At 39.3% G+C, this 21,790-nt stretch overlaps 1 protein-coding gene across 1 annotated transcript in view; it reads left to right on the top strand.

Moving 5' to 3' along the window:
* Positions 1-21,790, top strand: part of NOS2 (nitric oxide synthase 2) — a 135,815-nt gene that overhangs the window by 78,522 nt on the left and 35,503 nt on the right. Inside the window, exons 20-22 of the mRNA XM_033922490.1 lie at positions 5,312-5,475; positions 7,533-7,743; positions 19,375-19,462. Coding sequence (XP_033778381.1) covers positions 5,312-5,475; positions 7,533-7,743; positions 19,375-19,462 — 463 coding nt within the window. The remainder of the gene's footprint in view (positions 1-5,311; positions 5,476-7,532; positions 7,744-19,374; positions 19,463-21,790) is intronic.

Raw genomic sequence — 21,790 nt, forward strand, 5'->3', positions numbered from 1 at the left:
TTCAGGTTACATTAATCCTTTTATTTGTCCTTTTCTCATGGACCAAACGCTGAGAAAAACATACAATCTCCTATATCTGATCTTTCAGATACAACAGCAGAGATTGCCCAGTAGATTTACTACAGACCTTGCTTTATTTCCAGCAGAGGACAGTTAATCCAAGACAGCCTATTTCCTTAGTATGACAGGCATTAAGCGTTTCAAAACCTTTATCCTTATCACTAAGCAGCTCACCGGCAGTCCCAGACTTTGTCCATTAATAATTAATTTTTTTACGATCCAAGATGGCCGCGATCGCGCATCGAGCAACCGCCCGCAAACCCCACTCGGGGAACCTCTCTTCGAGCGTTTCACACCGCAGGACTCAAACCGTGCCAAAGAGGGGAAAGGAAGCCTCCTCTGCCCTACGGCGTCTCAAATCAGTCTCCTCCGATAATATCCAAGAGCTGCTGAGACGTACTTAGCCCTCCACTCCTCACTTCCCAGAAATAAAAACGGGACCTCTGTCTCCCGACTCTCACTCAAAAACGCACCAGGATCGAGAGAGGCACCCCTCTTTCTCCAACTTGATTAAGGAGGCAAACTTTAATTTAAGTGTAAAATCTTTTTTTGTAGTTTTTTCCTAAAAATTAAGCCTGTTTGTACGGAGCTATTCTTTCACCCAACCGTCTTCATTCGCGTCCAAGCCACGCCCTATTTATTATAAAAGTTTTATTAAAATATGGGAACCATTAACATTGTTTTGTAATGAATAGATACCATTTTTTTTAAAGATGCACCATTTAAGGAAGGGAGGGGGGAGGGGTTGTTTGGACAAAGTGTTGAAATAAAATAATTAATAGGGATGGAGGGAGGGTAGGGTAAGGATTTCTTTTATGTTAATAGAGTAAATCTTCTTGGTGTATGATATTGAAAATTTTTCAAGTGATGTATTATATTTGGTTGATATTTACTGTACATTTGATGTAAGTTTAAAAATGAATAAAGAAATTAAAAAAAAAAAAAAAAAAAATTAATAGGGATGGAGGGAGGGTAGGGTAAGGATTTCTTTTATGTTAATAGAGTATAATGATAAGTTTTTCAAGTTTTTAACTAAGTGTTGATTCTTATGATTCTTGTACACTTGATGAGAGGTTAAAAATGAATAAAGAAAAATAGTGTTGGGAGGGAGGGTGGGTTATGGGTTTATATATATATATATACACAATTGTTATTGTCTTGATGGATTTATCAAGTGTTGTTTCTGAGACTATGTATAGAAACATAGAAAATGGTGGCAGAAAAGGGCCATAGCCCATCGAGTCTGCCCCTGCCAATTATCTGCCCCCCCCCTGAATTTACTCCCTTAAAGATCCCAAGTGAGCATCCCATTTTCTCTTGAAATCCGTCACGTTGCTGGCCTCTATTACCTGCAGTGGAAGTCCACTGATCCACCACTCTTTCGGTGAAGAAGTACTTTCTGGAGTCGCTATGAAACTTCCCTCCCCTGATTTTCAGCGGATGCCCTCTGGTGGTCAAGGGACCCACGAGACAGAAAATATTATCTTCCGACTCGATGCAACCCGTGATGTACTTGAACGTTTCAATCATGTCTCCCCTCTCTCTTCGTTCATCAAGTGAATACAGCCACAACTTTTTTAGTCTTTCTTCATACATTAGATCCTTGAGCCCCGAGACCATCTTGGTGGCCAGTCGCTGAACTGACTCGATCCTCAGCATGTCCTTACGGTAGTGTATTCTCCAGAATTGAACGCAGTACTCCAAGTGAGGCCTCACTATGGATCTGTACAACGGCATGATGACTTCAGATCTCCTGCTGACAAAACCTCTACGTATACAACCCATCATTTGTCTTGCCCTGGAGGAAGCTTTCTCCACCTGATTGGCAGTCTTCATGTCCTCACTAATGATCACCCCTAGATCATGTTCCGCCGTGGTCATAACCAAGGTCTCACCATTTAGTGCATAAGTTCTGCGCAGGTTTCTCTTGCCCAGGTGCATTACCTTGCATTTTTTAGCATTGAAGCCCAGCTGCCAAGTCGTTGACCATCGTTCCAGCAGCAGTAGGTCTTGTGTCATATGATCAGGTATCAAGCTTTTGCCTACTATATTGCAAATTTTGGCGACGGCGGCGAACAGTGATACCTTTCCTCTAAGTCCCTGCGTCATATCTCTTATGAATAAGTTAAATAGAATCGGGCCCAAGACCGAGCCCTGTGGTACTCCACTGAGGACGTCCGACGCTTCTGATGGGGTACCGTTCACCACCACCCTCTGTAACCTACCACTCAGCCAGTCCCCAACCCATATAGTTAGAGTGTCTCCCAATCCGGACGATTTCAGCTTGTTCAATAACCTTCGGTGCGGTACGCCATCAAATGCTTTACTGAAGTCCAAATATACCACGCCCAGTGACTCTCCGGCATCCAGTTGTCTAGTAACCCAGTCAAAAAAGCTAATAAGATTGGATTGGCAGGATCTACCCTGGGTGAACCCGTGTTGGTGGGGATCACGTAGGTTTTCCTCATCTAGGATTGTGTCAAGATTCCATTTGATCAGTGTTTCCATGATCTTACACACTATAGACGTGAGACTCAGTGGTCTGTAGTTAGCTGTCTCTGTCCTGCAGCCCTTTTTGTGGAGTGGGATTACGTTGGCGGTTTTCCAGTCCAAGGGGACTCTTCCTTTGCGTAGGGAAAGATTGAAAAGCACAGATAATGGTTCTGCCAGGACTTCACTTAACTCCCTGAGCACCCTGGGGTGCAGGTTGTCCGGTCCCATAGCTTTGTTCACCCTGAGTCTCGAGAGTTCGTTGAAGACGCTACTGGGCGTAAATTCGAAGTCCTGAAACGGGTCTTTCTGGTTATCTCCAGTCTGAAGCTGTGGACCATCTCCCGGAGCTTCACATGTGAAGACTGAGCAAAAGTATTCATTTAGTAGTTCTGCCTTAGCAGAGTCTGATTCTGCAAAGTTACCGTCTGATTGCTTCAGGCGTACAATCCCATCTTTGCTTCTTTTCCTGTCGCTAATATAGCTGAAAAAAGATTTATCCCCTTTCTTAATGTTCCGTGCTAGCTCTTCCTCCATTCGGAGTTTGGCCTCTCTGACTACTCTTTTGACCGCTCTAGATCTGTCCAAATAGTCCTCTTTCGTCTCCTATCTTCCTAAGTGTTTGTAGGCGATAAATGCTTCCTTTTTCTTCTTAACTAGGTCTGAAATTTCATTGCTGAACCATTGGGGTCTTTTGTTTCTCCTGCGTTTACTTATTGTTCTTATGTGGCAGGTTGTTGCTTCCTGTAGGATGGACTTCAGAGTCAACCACATATCCTCCACATTGTCAGCTTTTGCTTGTTTATGTAGCTCCTGATGGACAAAAATTCCCATGCGGTTGAAGTCTGTGCCTCTAAAGTTGAGAACCCTCGTTGCTGTGTTTGACTTAGAGAAACCTTTCTTGAGGTTGAGCCATACCATATTATGGTCGCTGGAGGCCAGTGTATCACCCACAGAGACCTCCGAGACGCTATCTCCGTTGGTGAGCACCAAGTCCATTATCGCCTGGCCCCTGGTGGGCTCCAATACCATTTGCTTGAGACGTGCATCCTTTATGGATGTTAAAATTCTTTTGCTGCTACATGTAGTCGCGGAGAGTGTGTTCCAATCTGTATCTGGCATGTTGAAGTCTCCTAGCATTACTGTATCTCTGCGCAGTGTGATGTTTTCTATGTCCTCTATTAATTCCATGTCTTTGTCTTCCTGTTGTCTGGGAGGTCTGTATATCACGCCAAGGTATAGGCATTTTTCATACCCTCTGGCCAGGTTCACCCAGAGGGATTCCCCGGTGTATCTAACATCTGTGATTTTAGTAGTTTTGATGCATTCCTTAGTGTACAGTGCTACACTTCCTCCCAATTTATCCTCTCTGTCGCAACGAAGTAAGTTGTAGCCTGGTATAACCATATCCCACCCATGCGAGTCTGTGAACCAGGTTTCGGATATCGCTATCACGTCTAGATTGGCGTTTATTATTTCAGTATCCAATTCTAGAATTTTATTACCCAAGCTATGTGCATTAACATACATAGCCCACCATATCTGTGAAGAGATTCCCTTATGAGATTGTTCGTCTCCTAAGTTATCATTGATAATTTTCCCTGACTTATTGTGGATATCATTGGTACCTACCTCAGACTCAGAAGTGCGACATGCCTCCTCAGGGTGGTTTCTTACTGCTCTGGGATATAAGTATGTACCCTCCCCCAACTTACCTAGTTTAAAGCCCTATAGAGTAGGCGGGCCAGTCGATGACCAAATACGTTCTTACCTCTCCTGGTTAGGTGGAGTCCGTCTGGTCCTTGTAGTCCTTGGAGCCTCTCGCCGTGGTCCAGGAATCCAAAGTTCATCTCTATGCACCATTCACGGAGCCATTCGTTAGTCTGTTGGATACGCTCTTCTCTAGCTCTGCCTTTGTTTCTTACTGGGAGAATTGATGAGAAGACCACCTATGCTCCTATCTGCTTCAATTTCTTTCCCAGCGCTCCAAAGCCCCTGGGAATGTTCTCTGTGGTGCTCCTAGCAGTGTCGTTTGTGCCTACATGGATGAGAAACATGGGAAAATGATCATTAGGTTTTAGAAGTTTGTCTAGACTGGTGGTGATATCCCGGATCCTGGCTCCAGGGAGACAGCAGACCTCTCTTTTCTGCAAATTTGGCCTGCAGATTGGTCCCTCGGTGCCCCTTAGCATGGAGTCTCCGATGACTACCACTCTTCGTTCCTTCCGTGGGGGCCTGTCTGCGAGCCCTGTATTCGAAGTTGTGAGCTGGGTATCTTCCTGAGCCCCTTCTGGTTTTTCTTGTTCACTTGTTGAATGATTAAAAAGGAATAAAAAATTAAAAAAAAAAAATACTTTTTGGCATTTCACCTACTTATCTCAGGAAACATTTTGTTCTCTCAGATAGAATTTACTTTACATATAGAATGACTTTGTTTTCATTTCCAACTCCTAAAGGATGCCAGTTTAAAAAATACCTTGACAAAACATTATCTTTTCAGGCAGGAATAAAACTTTAAGTGATCTACTTTCTGAATTCATTTTCATATCAAACATTTAGAAGATCATTGAAGACTCACTAATTTGATAAATTTGTTTAAATTTTTACTGATTGATTTATTTTTCTCTAAGCTGGTGTATTTTCTCGCTAAGTGTTGATGTACTCTCGCTGCATATTATGCAGTTTATTCTTGATAAACTGCTCTGAACTGTAAGGTATAGCAGATATAAATAAAGCTATTATAATTATTATTAATATACAGGTAAATACTGGGCAGCTGACAAGAAGCTTCCACCCTGCTCGCTATTTCAGGCTTTGACATACTTCCTGGATCTCACCACACCACCTACTCAGCTGCTGCTGAAAAAGCTCTCCCTTCTGGCAACAGAAGAAAGGGATAAAAAGAGACTCCAAACATTGTGCCAAGTAAGTATTGTTCAAAGACATCCCTTAGTTCGATACAAATCGGTTATCAAAAAAACCCTGCTGTATCTTCCATACAATTTTCACACTTTTTTTGGAATAAAGTGCGGGGAAGGATAAATGAATAATGAGTCACTAGTTAAATGTCATACTGAAAATAGCTGAAAGGAAAAAAAAACATTGCCACGCTGTTCATCTATTACTGAGAAAGGAACAAAGCAACAATATACAAATAATTATTGGGTTGAAAACCCAGTTCATAACATGAGTAGCTGGTGAGAAAAGTGAAAATAGTACTGGTAAAACTAAAGAAATCAAGCAAATAAACTTGAATTGCAGTCCTGTGGAACCTCTCATGCTCTTTGTCCAGAATTTATTGAGCTGCAGTAAAAAAGAGCTCGGCAGTAGAAATGGAAAAGAATGAGTACAAAAACAAACATTGATTTGCAAGGTTTTGTTAAAAACCTGAGCATGTAGGGTAATTTTCAAAACTTTGCACACACAGAGCTTTGTACCTGGTATTTTTCCTATAAATTAGTGATTCTCAAACCTAGTCTTAGAAGCACCCAGGCCAGTCAGGTTTTTAGGATATCCACAATGAATATTCATGAGAGATATTTGCATGCACTTGCCTCCACCGCATGCAAATGTATCTCATGAAGATTGATTGTAGATATCCTGAAAACCTCACTGGCTGGCCAGGACCAGTGGTACTGGCAACTGTCCTCCTCTCCATCCCCCTGTGTAACTCTTTAAATGGTCGCTGGTATGAGTAGCATCTTCCACTTTCTGATGTCACCCTCGGCTCCTTTCTGATGTCACTTCCTGGTCACGGGACCAGGATGTGATATCAAAAGGGAGCTGAGATCAACGCAAGCAGCAAGTGGAAGATGCTGCTCACACTGGCTAGGGTTACCAGACGTCTGGATTACCCCAGACATGTCCTCCTTTTGAGGACATGTCTGGGGGTCCGGACGGCTTTTTAAAGCCCTGCACTTTGTCCGGGTTTTGCAAAGCCACCGCAAATCGCATTAGGCATGGAGGAAGTCCGCACATGCATGGATGTCATGCGGTGACATCACGTGCATGCACGCGTGACATCCATGCACAGACTTCCTCCCTGCCTGACATTTGCAGGCAGCAGGGGGCGGGGCTAGGGTGAGACTAGGGGTGGGATTAGGGCGGGGATGGGCAGAACAAGGCGGGCTTGGGAGCAGGTCTAGGAGTCCGGATTTTCAGATTGGAAAATCTGGCAACCCTGACACTGGCTAACACTTCAAGAGGTACACAGGAGGTGGGAGCAAGGGGCACTCAAGCTGTGGGGAAGAGTGGGGGTGCATGGCGTAGCCATGCAGGATGCCACCACCCTGGGCACCAACCTCTCTCACTATGCCACTATCCAGTACCACTTTTGGGAAACACTGCTGACCAAAACAATGCACATTGGGCTTGATATTAAACCGCAGGAAGCAGTCTGGGTCCCTCCCACTGTCTGCAGCAATCTTGGATATTCAGTGCCAGGGTTGCCAGCATTGAATATCAAGGGCAAAGTTTGGCGGTTCACACTTAGCCGGCTAAGCTGATTTTCATCGGCTGGCCAACTAAAGCTAATGGCCAAAGATAGACTGCTGATGTTGCGCAACATGGCAAGTCAACGGGCTGGCTGATGAGCCCAATATTCAGTGGGAGAAAGCTGCCTATCTCCTGTGGAATATCAGTAGATAGGTGACCAAACAGGACTTAACCAGCTGGGAGCTGTTCTCAGCCAGCTAAGTCACATTGAATATCATGGGGATAGTTTTAAAAATGAAAAACTCCCTTGCTTAACTCTGTCTCAGGAATGCATATGTGAAATTGGACACAAGTAGGTGATTTTCAAAAAGCTTTTTTTCTTTGGTAAATTTACACAAATAGATGGATTTTAAATCTTGCCTTTATTATTAGTGATTGTTTGATGGATCAGAAAAAGGCTTCACTGTTATGGCTTAACATATAGGCCTTGTACCCAGCAATAGTCTGTTTTTACTAGTAATATGAATCATACCGGGGTTTGATTTCAGAGCTCAGACGAGTACAACAAATGGAAGTCTTTCAACAGCCCAACCATACTGGAGGTTCTGCAGGAGTTTCCATCCATTGAGGTCTCAACCACTTTCATACTGACACAGCTACCAGCCCAGAAACCCAGATATTACTCCATCAGCTCCTCACCAGACATGCACCCTGGTGAGATCCATCTGACTGTGGCAGTGGTCAATTATAAGACAAAGGGTAATAGATGCTTCCATTGGCTCTTCAAACTAAAATGTACAGTATTAACCATGATGATATTGCACAATATAGAACCAGAAGCTTCATCTCTTCCTGTGGGTATTTTTGGTGACACAAGCAAATATGTCGAATTGAATACCAGCAGCTAGTATTGCATTAGCCAACCTGGTTTCTGAAGAAATTTCTATAGGTTAATGGATAAAAAGAGATTATGTCCTTACCTTGATAATATCTTTTCCAGTAGATAGACGAGTCATTCTAGACATGTAGGTTATCTCCCAATGGCTGCGAGCCATCTGCAGAAGGAATTCACTACGGATCTTTTCTCTGACTCTCCTCTATGTCACTGGGACCTCTACTGCCACCTGTAGTTAGTACCCAAGCACAAAGAGCTCCATTCACAGTATGTGAAGTAGGGTCACCAATGGGAACTTTTCCAAGAATCAACTGTTCTGCTCAAATATGAAACATTTTATCGAAGGAACTTAGGAAGTAGCCATGCTTGTACCTTGAACATATATACATAACTCTTCAAGGCCCAAAGAGGGCTGACTGGTATCCAAGAATCAAAGTTGGAGAAGCATAAGCAGAATGAGACAGTAGGCTGGTGCAGGAAGGACAGGGTGGGAATCTAGAATCACTCACCTATCTACTGGAAAAGATATTATCAAGGTAAGGACATAATCTCTTTTTTTATCCCAAGACAAGCAGGCAGCATATTCTCACACATGGGTGACGTCACCGACAGAGCCCCAGTATGGACCACTTTAAAAGTGCATCACCGCTTTAAGTCTTCAGAAAGTTTACGATAGCCCAAACCGTGCATGCGCGAGTACCTTCCCACCCAAAGTAGGGTGCACGGCTCTTCAGTTTCTTAGTTTCCGCAGAGCTAAGACACGTTTTTTCAATGGCCATTGAAACTTTTTCTCTGCTGCCTTGCTGCTCTCGCAGACTTTTGACTTTTCAGTCATTTTCATTTTCTTTATTAAGTTAATTTTAGCAAAAAAAAGAAAAAATTTTCATTTTTTTCTCTTTCATGGGTTCGGCCCGGTGGGGCCTATTCGACCACCTTGGACTCGGATTTTAATTTAGCCAAGGCCGTCTTTCCTTCAGTGTCCCGCCCGCAGACGGGTTTCAAGAAGTGTGCTCGCCCCCATCTACGTGACTGACCCACATCGCTGGTGTCTCCAGTGCTTGAGGCCAGAGCACCGTCCTGAAACCTGTTCCCACTGTTTTTCGCTGCAAAAGAGGACTCTAAAGAACCACCTTATTCAACAGCACTTCCTCTTCGGTGTCACAATGGAAGGTGACTGGACACCGCTGCAGACGTCAGCAGCACCGGCCAAATTGACACCATACCTTTCAACACTGGTGGAACCATCTTCGGTGTCGCATACTTCAGTAGGTAAGCCGGCTAAGAAGCCTTCCCCTACCCTCTCTGGGCCTCAGGTCAAAGCAGCAGTGAGCCAAGTCCTGCCAGCCTTGAGGAGGCCCAAGAAGCGCTCCGCTCCGATCTCAGTGAACGCCTCAACATCGGCCACCTCATCGCTGGAGCGTAGAGCTGCACCAAAGGTACCGGCAAAAAAGCAAGCAAGCTTACTCTCAAGCAACAGATCAATGATTTGCTTAGAGAGGAATTACGTGAGCAGTTACAACTGCTGGTGCCAACTCAAATTCTGCCCATGTCGACACCAACTCCCTCGGTGCCAGTCTGGTCTGAGCCTTCAACAGTGGTTGCACCTGCAGTGGAGTCTCCATCGGTGCCGCCACTTCGTGTTAAGGAGCCGACACCGATGACTCACCGACACCTGTCGTCCTCAACACAGACAACGTTGGTGTGGTCGGGAAAGGTACTGCGGAAATTAAAACATCTCGAGCCTTCGACACAGAGTGCTCGGCACTGATCCTGGACTGTTCAGGATTCAGACCTATGGGGAGACTCTGAACAAGATCCTATCATGTCTGAAGATGAGGGTTCTTCAGATGACAAATCCCTTTATCACTCTTCTCAAGAGTCTCCTCTAGTGTCTGAGAAATCTTCTATCTCCAAGTTTCTCCAGGAGATGTCTGAAACTTTGTCCATCCCTCTGGAAGCTGATTCTAAAAGATCTAAACAGTTCCTGGATGTGTTGGATTATGATCAACCACCCAAGGAACTCCTCAAGCTTCCACTTCATGATAACTTCCGAGAAACTTGTTACAAAAATTTGGAAACGCCATTTACTATTCCTGTGGCCCCTCGTAAGTTAGACTATTCCTGGATTTGACAAACCCCAACTTCCCCACGAGTCTCTCCTGGTAGAATCTACCTTAAAGAAATCCTCGGGGGCTAGTGTGTATGCCTCTGTACCTCCTGCCAGAGAGGGCAAGGCCATGGATCGGTTTGGTACACGTCTATACCAAAATGCTATGTTGGCCAACCGGTCTGGCAATTATAATTTTCACTTCTCCTTTCCACCATTTTATTTCTGATCTGTTCCAGCTTAGAAAGTATATGGTTCATTCCACCTACGATACCTTTGAACTCATTTCACGTGCTGCAGCAATGTCAGTGGCCATGAGATGTTTGGCCTGGCTTTGGGTTTCTGAGCTAGACGTCAACCATCAAGACAGGTTAGCGAATGCACCTTGTCTAGGAGACGAGCTTTTTGGTCCCTCTATGGACACGGCTACCCAGAAGTTGTCTGCTCTTGAGACTAGATGGAACACTGGTCAAGCCCAAAAAGAAGCCTCCAACTTCTCGTTCCTTCAGACCAGCTTCTTCCTATCAGAGAAGGTTTGCTGCAAAACCTGCGACTCCTGCTCAACCTCAACCCAGGAGACAGAGACAACAGCAACCACGTCAGCAGCAAAAACAGGCTGCCTCCCAAAGCCTCAATAGCCTTTTTGATGTGTTTTTTCAGAGCATAGCCAAAGTCACCATTCTGCAGACTTTGCCTCAGCCCATCGGAGGCCATCTTCAATTTTTCATAGCACGCTGGGAGCTCATAACATCAGACCTTTGGGTCCTCACCATCATTCATCAGGGTTACACTCTCATCAAAGAAGTTCCCCTCAATCAGCAGAAGAGGGATTCTACTCCTGTTACTTCTCAGTACCAAAGAAGACTGGAGGACTGAAACCCATTCTGGATCTGAGCTCTCAACAAATTTCTAGTCAAGGAGAAATTCAGGATGCTTTCCCTCGCCCTGCTTTATCCTCTCCTCAATCAGAACGACTGGCTGTGCTCTCTGGATCTCAAGGAAGCTGACACACATATTCCAATTCATCCAGCTTCCAGTAAGTACCTCCGTTTTCAAATCAATCGATGTCATTACCAGTACAAGGTTCTTCCTTTCGGCCTGGCATCTTCTCCCAGAGTTTTCACGAAGTGCCTCATTTTAGTGGCCGCATCTCTCTCCGATCACACGGCCTCCAAGTCTTCTCTTATGTGGATGATTGGTTGATCAAGGCTGTATCCTCTCAGGAAGTGGTCCAAGCAACATCTCAGACTATTTCTTTTCTTCAGGTTCTAGGATTCGAAGTCAACTTCCCCAAATCACATCTTCTTCCAACTCAACATCTGCAGTTCATTGGGGCAATCCTAGACACCATTCTCATGACAGAGTTTCTTCCCCAAGATCGCCTTCAGGCTCTCATTCATCTTTGTCAGCAACTGCTTCCTCTTCAATCCATCTCAGCAAAGCACATGGTGGTTCTACTGGGCCACATGGCTTCCACTGTTCATTTTACACCACTGGCATGACTACACTTCGCTCTCCTCAGTGGACCCTTGCTTCTCGGTAGTCTCAAGCTATGGATCTTCTATCACAACATATATCTGTAACATCATCTCTTCTGCAGTCACTTTGATGGTGGATGATCTCTTCCAATCTATCCAGAGGTCGCCTTTTTCACTTACCCCCCTCAACATAAGGTCATCACGATGGACACATCCCCTTATGCTGGGGGGCTCATTTGAATGATCTTCAGACTCAGGGGCTTTGGACCACGAAGGAGCGGACATTTCATATCAATTTCCTGGAACTCAGAGGCCCTCAAGGCCTTCCATCATCTTCTCTGCCCCCAAGTCCTCCTCTTTTGCACAGACAATCAAGTAGCTATGTACTACATCACAGGTGTCAAACTCAAGGCCCGTGGGCCGAATCCAGGCTGCCTGGCTGTTTTATGCGTCCCGCGGTTCGATGGTGTTATCTTGTGGCTCCTCTCATGTCCCGCGCCTCATCCAGAAGCATTCCTTCTGACGTTGCAATGTCATAGAGAAGGCTTCAGGTTCAGGCGCAGAACGCATGAGGAGCTGCTGCATGCGGCTTCTTGCACACTGTGGATGTTAGGAGGTTGGAGCCAGCCACGAGATGACACCGGGGGCATCAGACCACAGGCCACATAAAATGGCCAGGTGGGAGCTGTCCAGAAGGTAAGACACCCACCAGAGGGAGGCACAGCATGGAAGGAGGGAGACAACAAAGGTAGGGGGAATGGTTTTATTTTCCAAGTTATGGCCTCTTACAAAGCTGCGCTAGAGGCTGCACTGCGCTAACGACCCCGAAGCCCATAGAGATTAAAAAACTAATGAAACACATTAAGTTGTTAGGAGTTTCTCACAGTAGAACAACATTCCCGAAGGATTCTGCTTAAGATTTCTTTAAAGTTTTTTTTGAGAAAGGTATTTTGCAAGAGTAAATAGTGGGGTTCTCCAGGATTCTGTGCCAGGACTGCTGCTTTTTAACATATTTATCAATGATCTAGAGATGGGAATAACTAGTGAGATAATTACATTTTTTGATGACACAAAGTTGTTCAAAGTGGTTAAATCGCAAGAGGATTGTGAAAAATTGCAAGAGAACCTTGTGAGACTGGTAGACTGGGCATCAAAATGGTAGATGACATTTAATGTGAGCAAGTGCAAAGTGATGCTTGTGAGAAAGAGGAACCCAAACTATAGCTATGTGATGCTGGGTTCTAAGTTGAGTCACTACCCAGGAAAATGATCTAGTTGTCATTGTTGATATGTCGAAAGAAAGCAAATCGAATATTAGGAATTATCAAGAAAGAAATAGAAAACAAAGATGAGAAAGTTATAATGCCCTTATATCACTCCATAGTGTGGCCGCACCTTGAATACTGTGTGCAATTCTATCGCTGCATCTCAAAAAACATATAGCGGAGTTTGAAAAGGTACAGAGAAGGGTAACAAAAATGATGAAAAGGATGGGAAGATTTCCATATGAGGAAAGGTTACAGCAGCTAGGGCTCTTCAGGCTGGAGATAAGATGGCTCAGGGGAGAAATGATAGAAGTCTATAAAAACCTGAGTGGAGTGGAATGGGTAGATGTGATCCACTTGTTTACTCTTTGCAAAAATACTAGTATTAAGAAGCATAATAATAATAATAATGTATTTTTTTGTATACCGCCCAAACAGTAGTTCTAGGCGGTTAACATCAAGAGGACTGTGACAATTCAGTGATAAAAATACAAGATCAGTAAACTACAACAATAAAATCAATGTACAAATCTTTCATAGATAATAAGACTGTTTGAATAATCAAAGGACTCATCCAAGTAGTCAATTTTTTTTTTTATAATCTTTATTCATTTTAAATTCATCATCAAGTGTACAGAAAATACTTGCAATAAAACATCACATCACTTGAAATAGCACATAAATTTCTTAAAATAAGAATTATCATCCTATATATTTAAAACAAACCAGAGAAAATATTTCTTCATTCATTTTATAATTAAATTCTGAAAATCATCACCAGAGAATGTGGTGAAAGCAGTTATTTTAGCAGGGTTTAAAAAAGGTGTGGATAATTTCCTAAAATAGAAGTTCATAAGCCATTATTAAGGTAGACTTGAGGAAATCCACTGCTTATTCCTAGGATAAGCAGCATAAAATCTGTTTTACTCCTTCGGATTTTGCCAAGTACTTGGTTTTTTTGTTTTTGTTTTTTTTTTAAATCTTTATTCAAGTTCAAACTTTCATCAAGTGTACAAATATCAAATCAGTAACATTGTATATATCACTTGATATTTTTACTATTATATCTTATAATACAAATATTTAACCCTCACCCCATCCATCAAACCCATTAAAATTTTCTAAACTGAACACTAATAATACCCTCCCCCCTCCCTATAATAACTGGTGTATACTTCAAAAGAAAAATGGCATTTAATCATTACAAAACGATGTTAATAGCTCCCAAATTTTAATAAATTTCTTATAATTTCCATGTTGTATAGCTAATGATCTTTGCATTATGTACATGTGACATAATGAATTCCACCAAAAATTCTGTGATCTTTCCAATTACTAGTAATATGTTGAATGGCGACTCCAATCATGATCAATAAAAGGATGTTATTATGCAAAGATATCCGACTCTTTTTTTCTCATAGACATTCCAAATAATACTGTATCATAAGACAATGCCATGTGGTTTTCCAATAAACAATTTACTTGATCCCATATTGAGTTCCAAAAGGCTAAAATAAAGGGACAATGAAACAAAAGATGATCTAAAGTCCCTACTGCAAGATTACAATGCCAGCATCTATTAGACTTTGAACTATTTAACTTTTGTAATCTAACAGGGGTCCAAAATGCTCTATGCAAAAGAAAAAACCATGTTTGTCTCATAGATGCAGACAATGTACATCTCATCCTCCAAGACCAAATTTGTGGCCACTGAGATGCTGAAATCTGATGCTTAATCTCAGTGCTCCAAATATCCCTAAGACCATTTTTAGGCTTTTTTTAACAGATTCACTAATACTTTTATACCACTGTGCGGCCTGGTGACCCAGAAAGTCCACCTGAAAGCATAAAAATTCCAGACTATACTGTGTATTAAGACTTTTCCATTCAGGGAACCCTACCTGAATGGCCTGCTTCAGTTGCAACCACCTAAAACTTTGTGATTTATTAAGACCAAATTTATGTTGCAATTGTGTAAAATCAAGCAGTTTACCGTTTGAAATAACATCATTTAAAGTCTGTATTCCTGCAATCTCCAGATGATCTTAAAACCGCCAATTTGAATCTTGGGGTTTAGCCATATGGTTTGATTTGTTGATTTACTAATAGGAATAGCTGTTAAATTGTTAACAAATCGTAAGGTATTCCAAGTATACATTAGAATTCTGTTATCCTTATATAAACCTGGGCATCTTGATACTAAGAACATGACAAAGATGTAACGGAAACATGAGTTGCCATTCCAAATATAGCCAATCTGGAGTATGTTCAATGAGATCAGGGAGAACCCAATACATACCTTGACGTAAAATATAGGCTTGATAGTACCTATAAAAGTTGGGGAAATTTACCCCACCCTCCTTAATTGGTTTTTGTAAAGATACTAGAGCAATTCTGGGCGTTTTACCAAGCCAAATAAATTTAGTAAGAATAGAATTCAATTTTTTATAAAAAGACCCCTGAAAAAACACCGGAATCATTACCATTTGATAACAAACCACAGGCAATATTATCATTTTAACAGTTTGAACTCTCCCCCACCAAGATAAATGTAAAGGATGCCATTGTTCACACAATTCTGTTACCTTCTTTAATAAAAGGTTTTCATTCTCTTTTACAGTGTCATCTATCGTGTTTTTAATCCAGATTCCTAAATATTTTAATCCATCTTCCTTCCATACAAAAGAGAATGTATCAAACATGCTTTTTATACCATAGAGGAAGAATTTCAGACTTATTCCAATTTATTTTATATCCTGAGAATTTTCCAAAACTCTCTATCAAATCTAACAGGCAAGGAATAGTAGTGGTAGGATTTTTCAAATAAAGTAAAATATCATCTGCATATGCAGAGAGTTTATATTCCCATTCTTTATGAGGAATACCCTGTATCTCCTTTGTCTGTTGAATCGCTAACAATAAGGATTCTAAAACAATATCAAAAAGCAAAGGAGACAAAGGACATCCCTGTCTAACTCCCCTATGCAAAATAAAAACGTTCTGATAAATTATTATTAATATATAATCTCGCCATAGGAGAGCTATACAAAGTTTGAATCATTTGAATGAATCCAGAACCTATACCAAACCAATCCAACGCCTGATACATGAATGTCCATTCCACTCTATCAAATGCTTTTTCCGCATCTAAAGATACAGTGAAAGCAGGTTCATTCAAGTTTTTTGTTAAATTTAATGTGTGAAAAGCCAATCTTGTATTACTAGACGAATGTCTGTTCGCAACAAATCCAGTTTGGTATACATCAATGATAAAAGGGAGAGCCTTAGCTAACCTCAATGCCAATGTTTTAGCTAATAATTTTCCATCCACATTAATTAAAGATATAGGCCTGTAATTTGAGACCAAAGTGGGATCTTTATTTGGCTTTGGCAAAACAATAGTCAAAGATTCTGCCATAGTACCTGTAATACAACCATTATTTAGTTGAAACTTATATAAATTTAGTAAATGGGGTAATAAAGAAATTTGGAAAGATTTATAAAATTCCACAGTAAAACCATCCCCACCTGGAGTGGATCCAATTCTAAGAGATTTCAACGCTGTTTCTAATTCTTTTAGTGATATAGGCTCTTCTAAACTTTTTTTATGTGATCAGGAATTTTCGGACCATCAATAAGTTTTAAAAATTCCAAACCATCTTGTGCTTTATCAGCATAAGACTCGGAAGAATACAGATCATTATAAAAATTAAAAATTGACTTAAAATATTTCCGATCTGAGTGTGTGTATTTCCTTTTTCATCCTTTATTGCTATTATTCTTGTTTTCCTCTTCTTTGCTTTGAGATAATTTGCAAGTAATCTTCCTGCCTTATTTGAATTTCCATAATACAAGGTTTGTTGAGAAAACAAATCTTTCCTTGCCATTCTTGAATATAACTCATTATATTTACCCTTTGCCTTTAAAAGAGCCTGCAATGTATATTTATCAACTAGTTTAGATTCCAAATATTTCATTTCTATTTCCAAATCAGAAAATTGTTTAGCCATTTGTTGTTTTTTTTTTTGTTGTTTTTTTTTTATATATTATTTTTTATTTTCAAATTTTACAGAAAGTGTACAACATGTTAAAATACAATTGATGAATATACAATAACACTTTTATATCTAATATATTATGTTCTAAATATATTTTTATCCCCTCTCCCTCCCCCCACCCTTCTATTACTTTTCATTCATACATTACATATTGTATAATATATTATAACATATTATGTAGAAATTATTTTCATTACCCCCCTCTATGTGTGTCATAAAAAATATATTTAAAAGAAGAAAAGAAGAAGAAAAATCCTATTATTTATTCATTGCAGTATTTTGTCAATGGCCCCCATATTTTTATAAATTTAGTATATGTCCCTCTTTGTATTGCTATTGTTCTTTCCATTTTAAATATATGACATATTGTATTCCACCAAAATGTATAATTTAGGTTGTTATAATTCTTCCAGTTGTTGGTTATATGCTGAATGGCAACCCCTGTCATAATTAATAAAAGCTTGTTATTTTCTGGTGAAATTTGACTTTTTTTTCTCATCATCATTCCAAATAATATTGTATCATATGATATTGCAATATGATTTTCCATCAATTTATTAATTTGTGGCCAAATTGAATTCCAAAAAGTTTTAATATAGGGACAATGATACAATAAATGATCTAATGTCCCTGGTTCTAGATTACAGTGCCAGCATTTACTAGACTTAGAACTGTCTAATTTTTGCAAACGTGTAGGGGTCCAAAAAGCTCTATGTAATAAAAAGAACCAAGTTTGTCTCATAGATGCTGACACTGTACATCCCATTCTCCAAGACCAAATTAGTGGCCATTGAGATGGATTAATCTGATGTCCAATCTCAATGCTCCAAATATCTCTTAGACCATTTTTTGGTTTTTTATTCAAATATCCAGATATTAATTTATACCACAATGCGGCTTGATGTCCTAGGAAGTCTGCTTGAAAACATAAGAACTTTAAACTATATTGATTATTTAATGTTTTCCATTCAGGGAACCCAACCTGAATGGCCTGCTTCAATTGCAACCATTTAAAACTTTGTGTTTTATTAAGACCAAATCTATGTTGCAATTGTGAAAAATCCAGCAGTTTACCTTCTGAAATAACATCGTCTAGAGATCTAATGCCTGCAATAATCCAGTTCTTCCAAAGGATTTGAGCTCCGCCAATTTTGATCTTGGAGTTTATCCATATAGATTGATTAGTTGATTTGTTTATTGGGATAGGTGTTAATTTACTTATAAATCTCAACGTTTTCCAAGTATCCATTAATATTTTATTTTCTCTGTATCTTCTAGGTATGTTAATACTTGGCAGATGAACTAAATTTAGGGGAAACATAAGGCGCCATTCTAAATATAACCAATCCGGTGCATTATCCATAAGTTCTGGGAGGATCCAATACATACCCTGACGTAGAATATAGGCTTGATGGTACCTATAGAAATTTGGAAAATTTACCCCTCCCTCCTTAATTGATTTTTGCAAAGTTACTAAAGCTATTCTAGGTGTTTTACCAAGCAAAAGAAATTTTGTTAAAATATTATTAAGCTTTTTATAAAAGGACCCCTGAAAATAAATAGGTATCATACTCATTTGGTAGCAAACTACAGGTAACATCATCATTTTAATAGTTTGAACTCTTCCCCACCAAGAAATACGCAGAATATGAAATAATATTACCTCTTATAGTAGCTTTAAAAGCATCCCATAATATTTCTGTACTAATATCTGCTGAAGTATTTATTTGGAAAAACTCAGATATCTTTAAATTAAGTTCTTCAAGAAAAGCTGAATCCTCAATCAATGTATTATCAAATTTCCAAATTGACCTATAATTATCCTGTTCATCAAACTTAAATTTAATCCACACCCCTCCATGATCTGATAAAATAATTGGATCAATGGAAGCTTGTGTTACTTGCTGTACCAATTAATTTGATACCAAAATATAATCAATTCTGACTTATGAACTTTTGAGCAAAAAGAAAATTCCTGATCATTAAAATGAAGTATTCGCCATATATCTTTTAAATCACAAGATTGTACCAAATTATCTAACCCTAATGATTTTATATTTTTGCTTGGATTTTTATCCATAAAAGGATCCATAACAGCATTAAAATCTCCAGCTACAACTAAATTAGAAGCAACCAGTGGGAGTAATAATTGCTGCAAATTTTTGAAAAAATCAATTTGATTCGAATTAGGGGCATAAACATTAAATAAAGTCAAGGTATTATTTCCCATGCTCATTTCAACCTTAATCCACCTTCCTAAAAGATCAAAATCTAACATTTTAAAAGAAGCTGAACATTTATTATTTATTAAGATTGCTACTCCTGCTTTTTTCCCTACTGCAGGGGCAAAAAAACAATATTTTACCCAATCCCCTTCGAGTTTCTTTGATTCTATAGCTGACAACAGCAAGTACTTGTGACCTGGGTTGGCCACTGTTGGAAACAGGATACTGGGTTTGATGGTGACTCTTATGTTCATTAATAGCTCCTCATTCACACCATTAAAAAAGCATATATAGGGACTCAATATAAATATGCTACAATTTTCTATCAAAAAGCTCATGTTTTGGAAATTTTGTTTTGCCAGGTGGCCAAGGTCCTTTGCGTCAAGGGGTTTGTAGTACGTGGCTGAACACAATAAACCTTAATGAGATGATCCCTTGTTTTGTGCGCAAGTGAGTAGATAAGTTCCTATACAGATTAATCATTTGTGAGGGTGATAATGATTATGATTATGTTTATTAAAAATTTGATACTCCATAATTTAATAGGAAAGACCTGTCTACTCAATCAGGAGAAAGTCATTCCAACAAGTGTGCTATCTTCCTACAAGATCTCAAGAAAGAGCAAACCCCCAATTGATGGTGACTTCATATCTATGGCTCTTCCTAACTAAATGTCAAAGGCCTGTTTAAAATAATTTTTTAACAGTACTTTGAATTTATTATGATTCATTTCACGTCAAATCTCTCATGGCAATTTATTTCATAGCCAAAAATATGCTCTCTCTCTTTGTTATACTCCAGTGCATGATTGAGAGATGAAGAGTATAGAGAATAGTCCACCTCTTCAGATAAGATGGCTGATGCGCCCACAGTGCCTTATGAGTTATGCATAAGATCTTAAATTAATGCACGATATTTCACTGGAAGCCAATGAAACTGTTTCAATAAAGATGTCACATGATCGTATAGCTGTGCATTGCCTAAGACTTTTACTGCTGTATTCAGCAAAGTTTGCAGACGTTTGAGTCGTCTCAATGGTAGCCCTGCATAGACCACATTATCATAATCAAGATTGGATGTAAATAATGCATACAGCCCTTTGGTCCAAATAAGATCTATTTTTTTTTTTTTTAATTCTTTATTCATTTTATAATTCACAACAAGTGTACAGTAAATATCAAACAATTAGAATACAATATCACTTGAAAATCTACCATATCATACAACAAAAAGATATAACCCCCTCCCACTTCCATATACAACAAAAAATATACCACATGAATATACTATCTTATCATTCATATATATTATTAATAGAAATCCACCCCCCAATCCACTTGTAAGAATTAAAATTGGGAAAAGTGTAAATTATTCATTATAATAATTTAAAAATGGCCCCCACATATCCTTAAATTTATTATAGTAACCTTTTTGAACTGCCAACACTCTTTCCATTTTAAACACATGACATACTGAATTCCACCAGAAACAATAATTCAACCTTGTACAATCCTTCCAGTTATACATTATTTGTTGAATGGCAACTCCTGGCAATATCATCAAAAGCTTATTATTATAAGCAGATATTTGAGGCTTAGCTCTCATCAGCATGCCAAATAAAATTATGTCGTATGATAATGCTACATAATTTTCCATTAAATGATTTATTTGATCCCAAATAGAAATCCAAAAATTTTTAATGAATGGACAATAAAACAACAAGTGATCTAAAGTTCCAGCATCAAGGTTACAATGCCAACATCTATTAGACCTAGAGCAATCCAATTTTTGTAAATGAACAGGGGTCCAGAGTGCTCTATGCAACAGGAAAAACCATGTTTGCCTCATAGAAGCAGACATTGGACACTTCAACCTCCAGGACCAAATACGTGGCCACTGAGATGCATTAATTTGATGCTTAATCTCAATGCTCCAAATATCTCTAAGTCCAGTTTTTGGTTTCTTATTTACATAGCCAGATAATAATTTATACCACTGCGCGGCTTGGTAACCCAAGAAGTCTGCCTGAAAGCATAGGAAATCTAAATTAAATTGATTATTAAGAGATTTCCATTCAGGGAACCCTGCCTGAATAGCCTGCTTCAGTTGCAACCATTTATAACTTTGTTTTTTATCAAGACCAAATTTTATTTGCAACTGTGAAAAATCCAGCAATTTACCATCAGATATAACATCATTTAAGGTTCGTATACCTGCTTTAATCCAATCCTTCCAGACAATCTTAAAACCGCCAATTTGGATCCTGGAGTTTAGCCAGATATTTTAATATGTAGATTTTTGAATTGGAAGAGGTGTTAAATTATTAACATATTTTAAAGTTTTCCATATTTTATTGATCTTAGCTGCCATGGTGTGAAAAAGCTTCTCTGCACCACTGAGGCAATATGGTCTTTGAAAGTTAAATTGGAATCGATGATAACACCTAAATATTTAAATTTGTGAAACTGGTGTAAACTGATTGCTAAGCAATACCTAGATTTTAATTTGGTGGGTCAGAGTGACCAGTCACCCAGCATACTGATATCTTTTTTTTTTTTTAATAAATCTTTATTCATTTTCTTTTTTTTTTTAATTTCTTTATTCATTTTTTCATATTACAACAAGTGTATCAGAAAAATACATAATCTTATAAACACACACTTGATTTTCCTTCATGAATACTTTAAGTACAATATATCATATTTATATTCATATTTTTATAATGTTTTAGATAATATGTAAATCATTTAATATGTATGACAAATATAAATAAAATTG

Source organism: Geotrypetes seraphini, chromosome 15 (assembly GCF_902459505.1).
Source record: "Geotrypetes seraphini chromosome 15, aGeoSer1.1, whole genome shotgun sequence".
In the NCBI taxonomy this organism is placed as follows: Eukaryota; Metazoa; Chordata; class Amphibia; order Gymnophiona; family Dermophiidae; genus Geotrypetes; species Geotrypetes seraphini.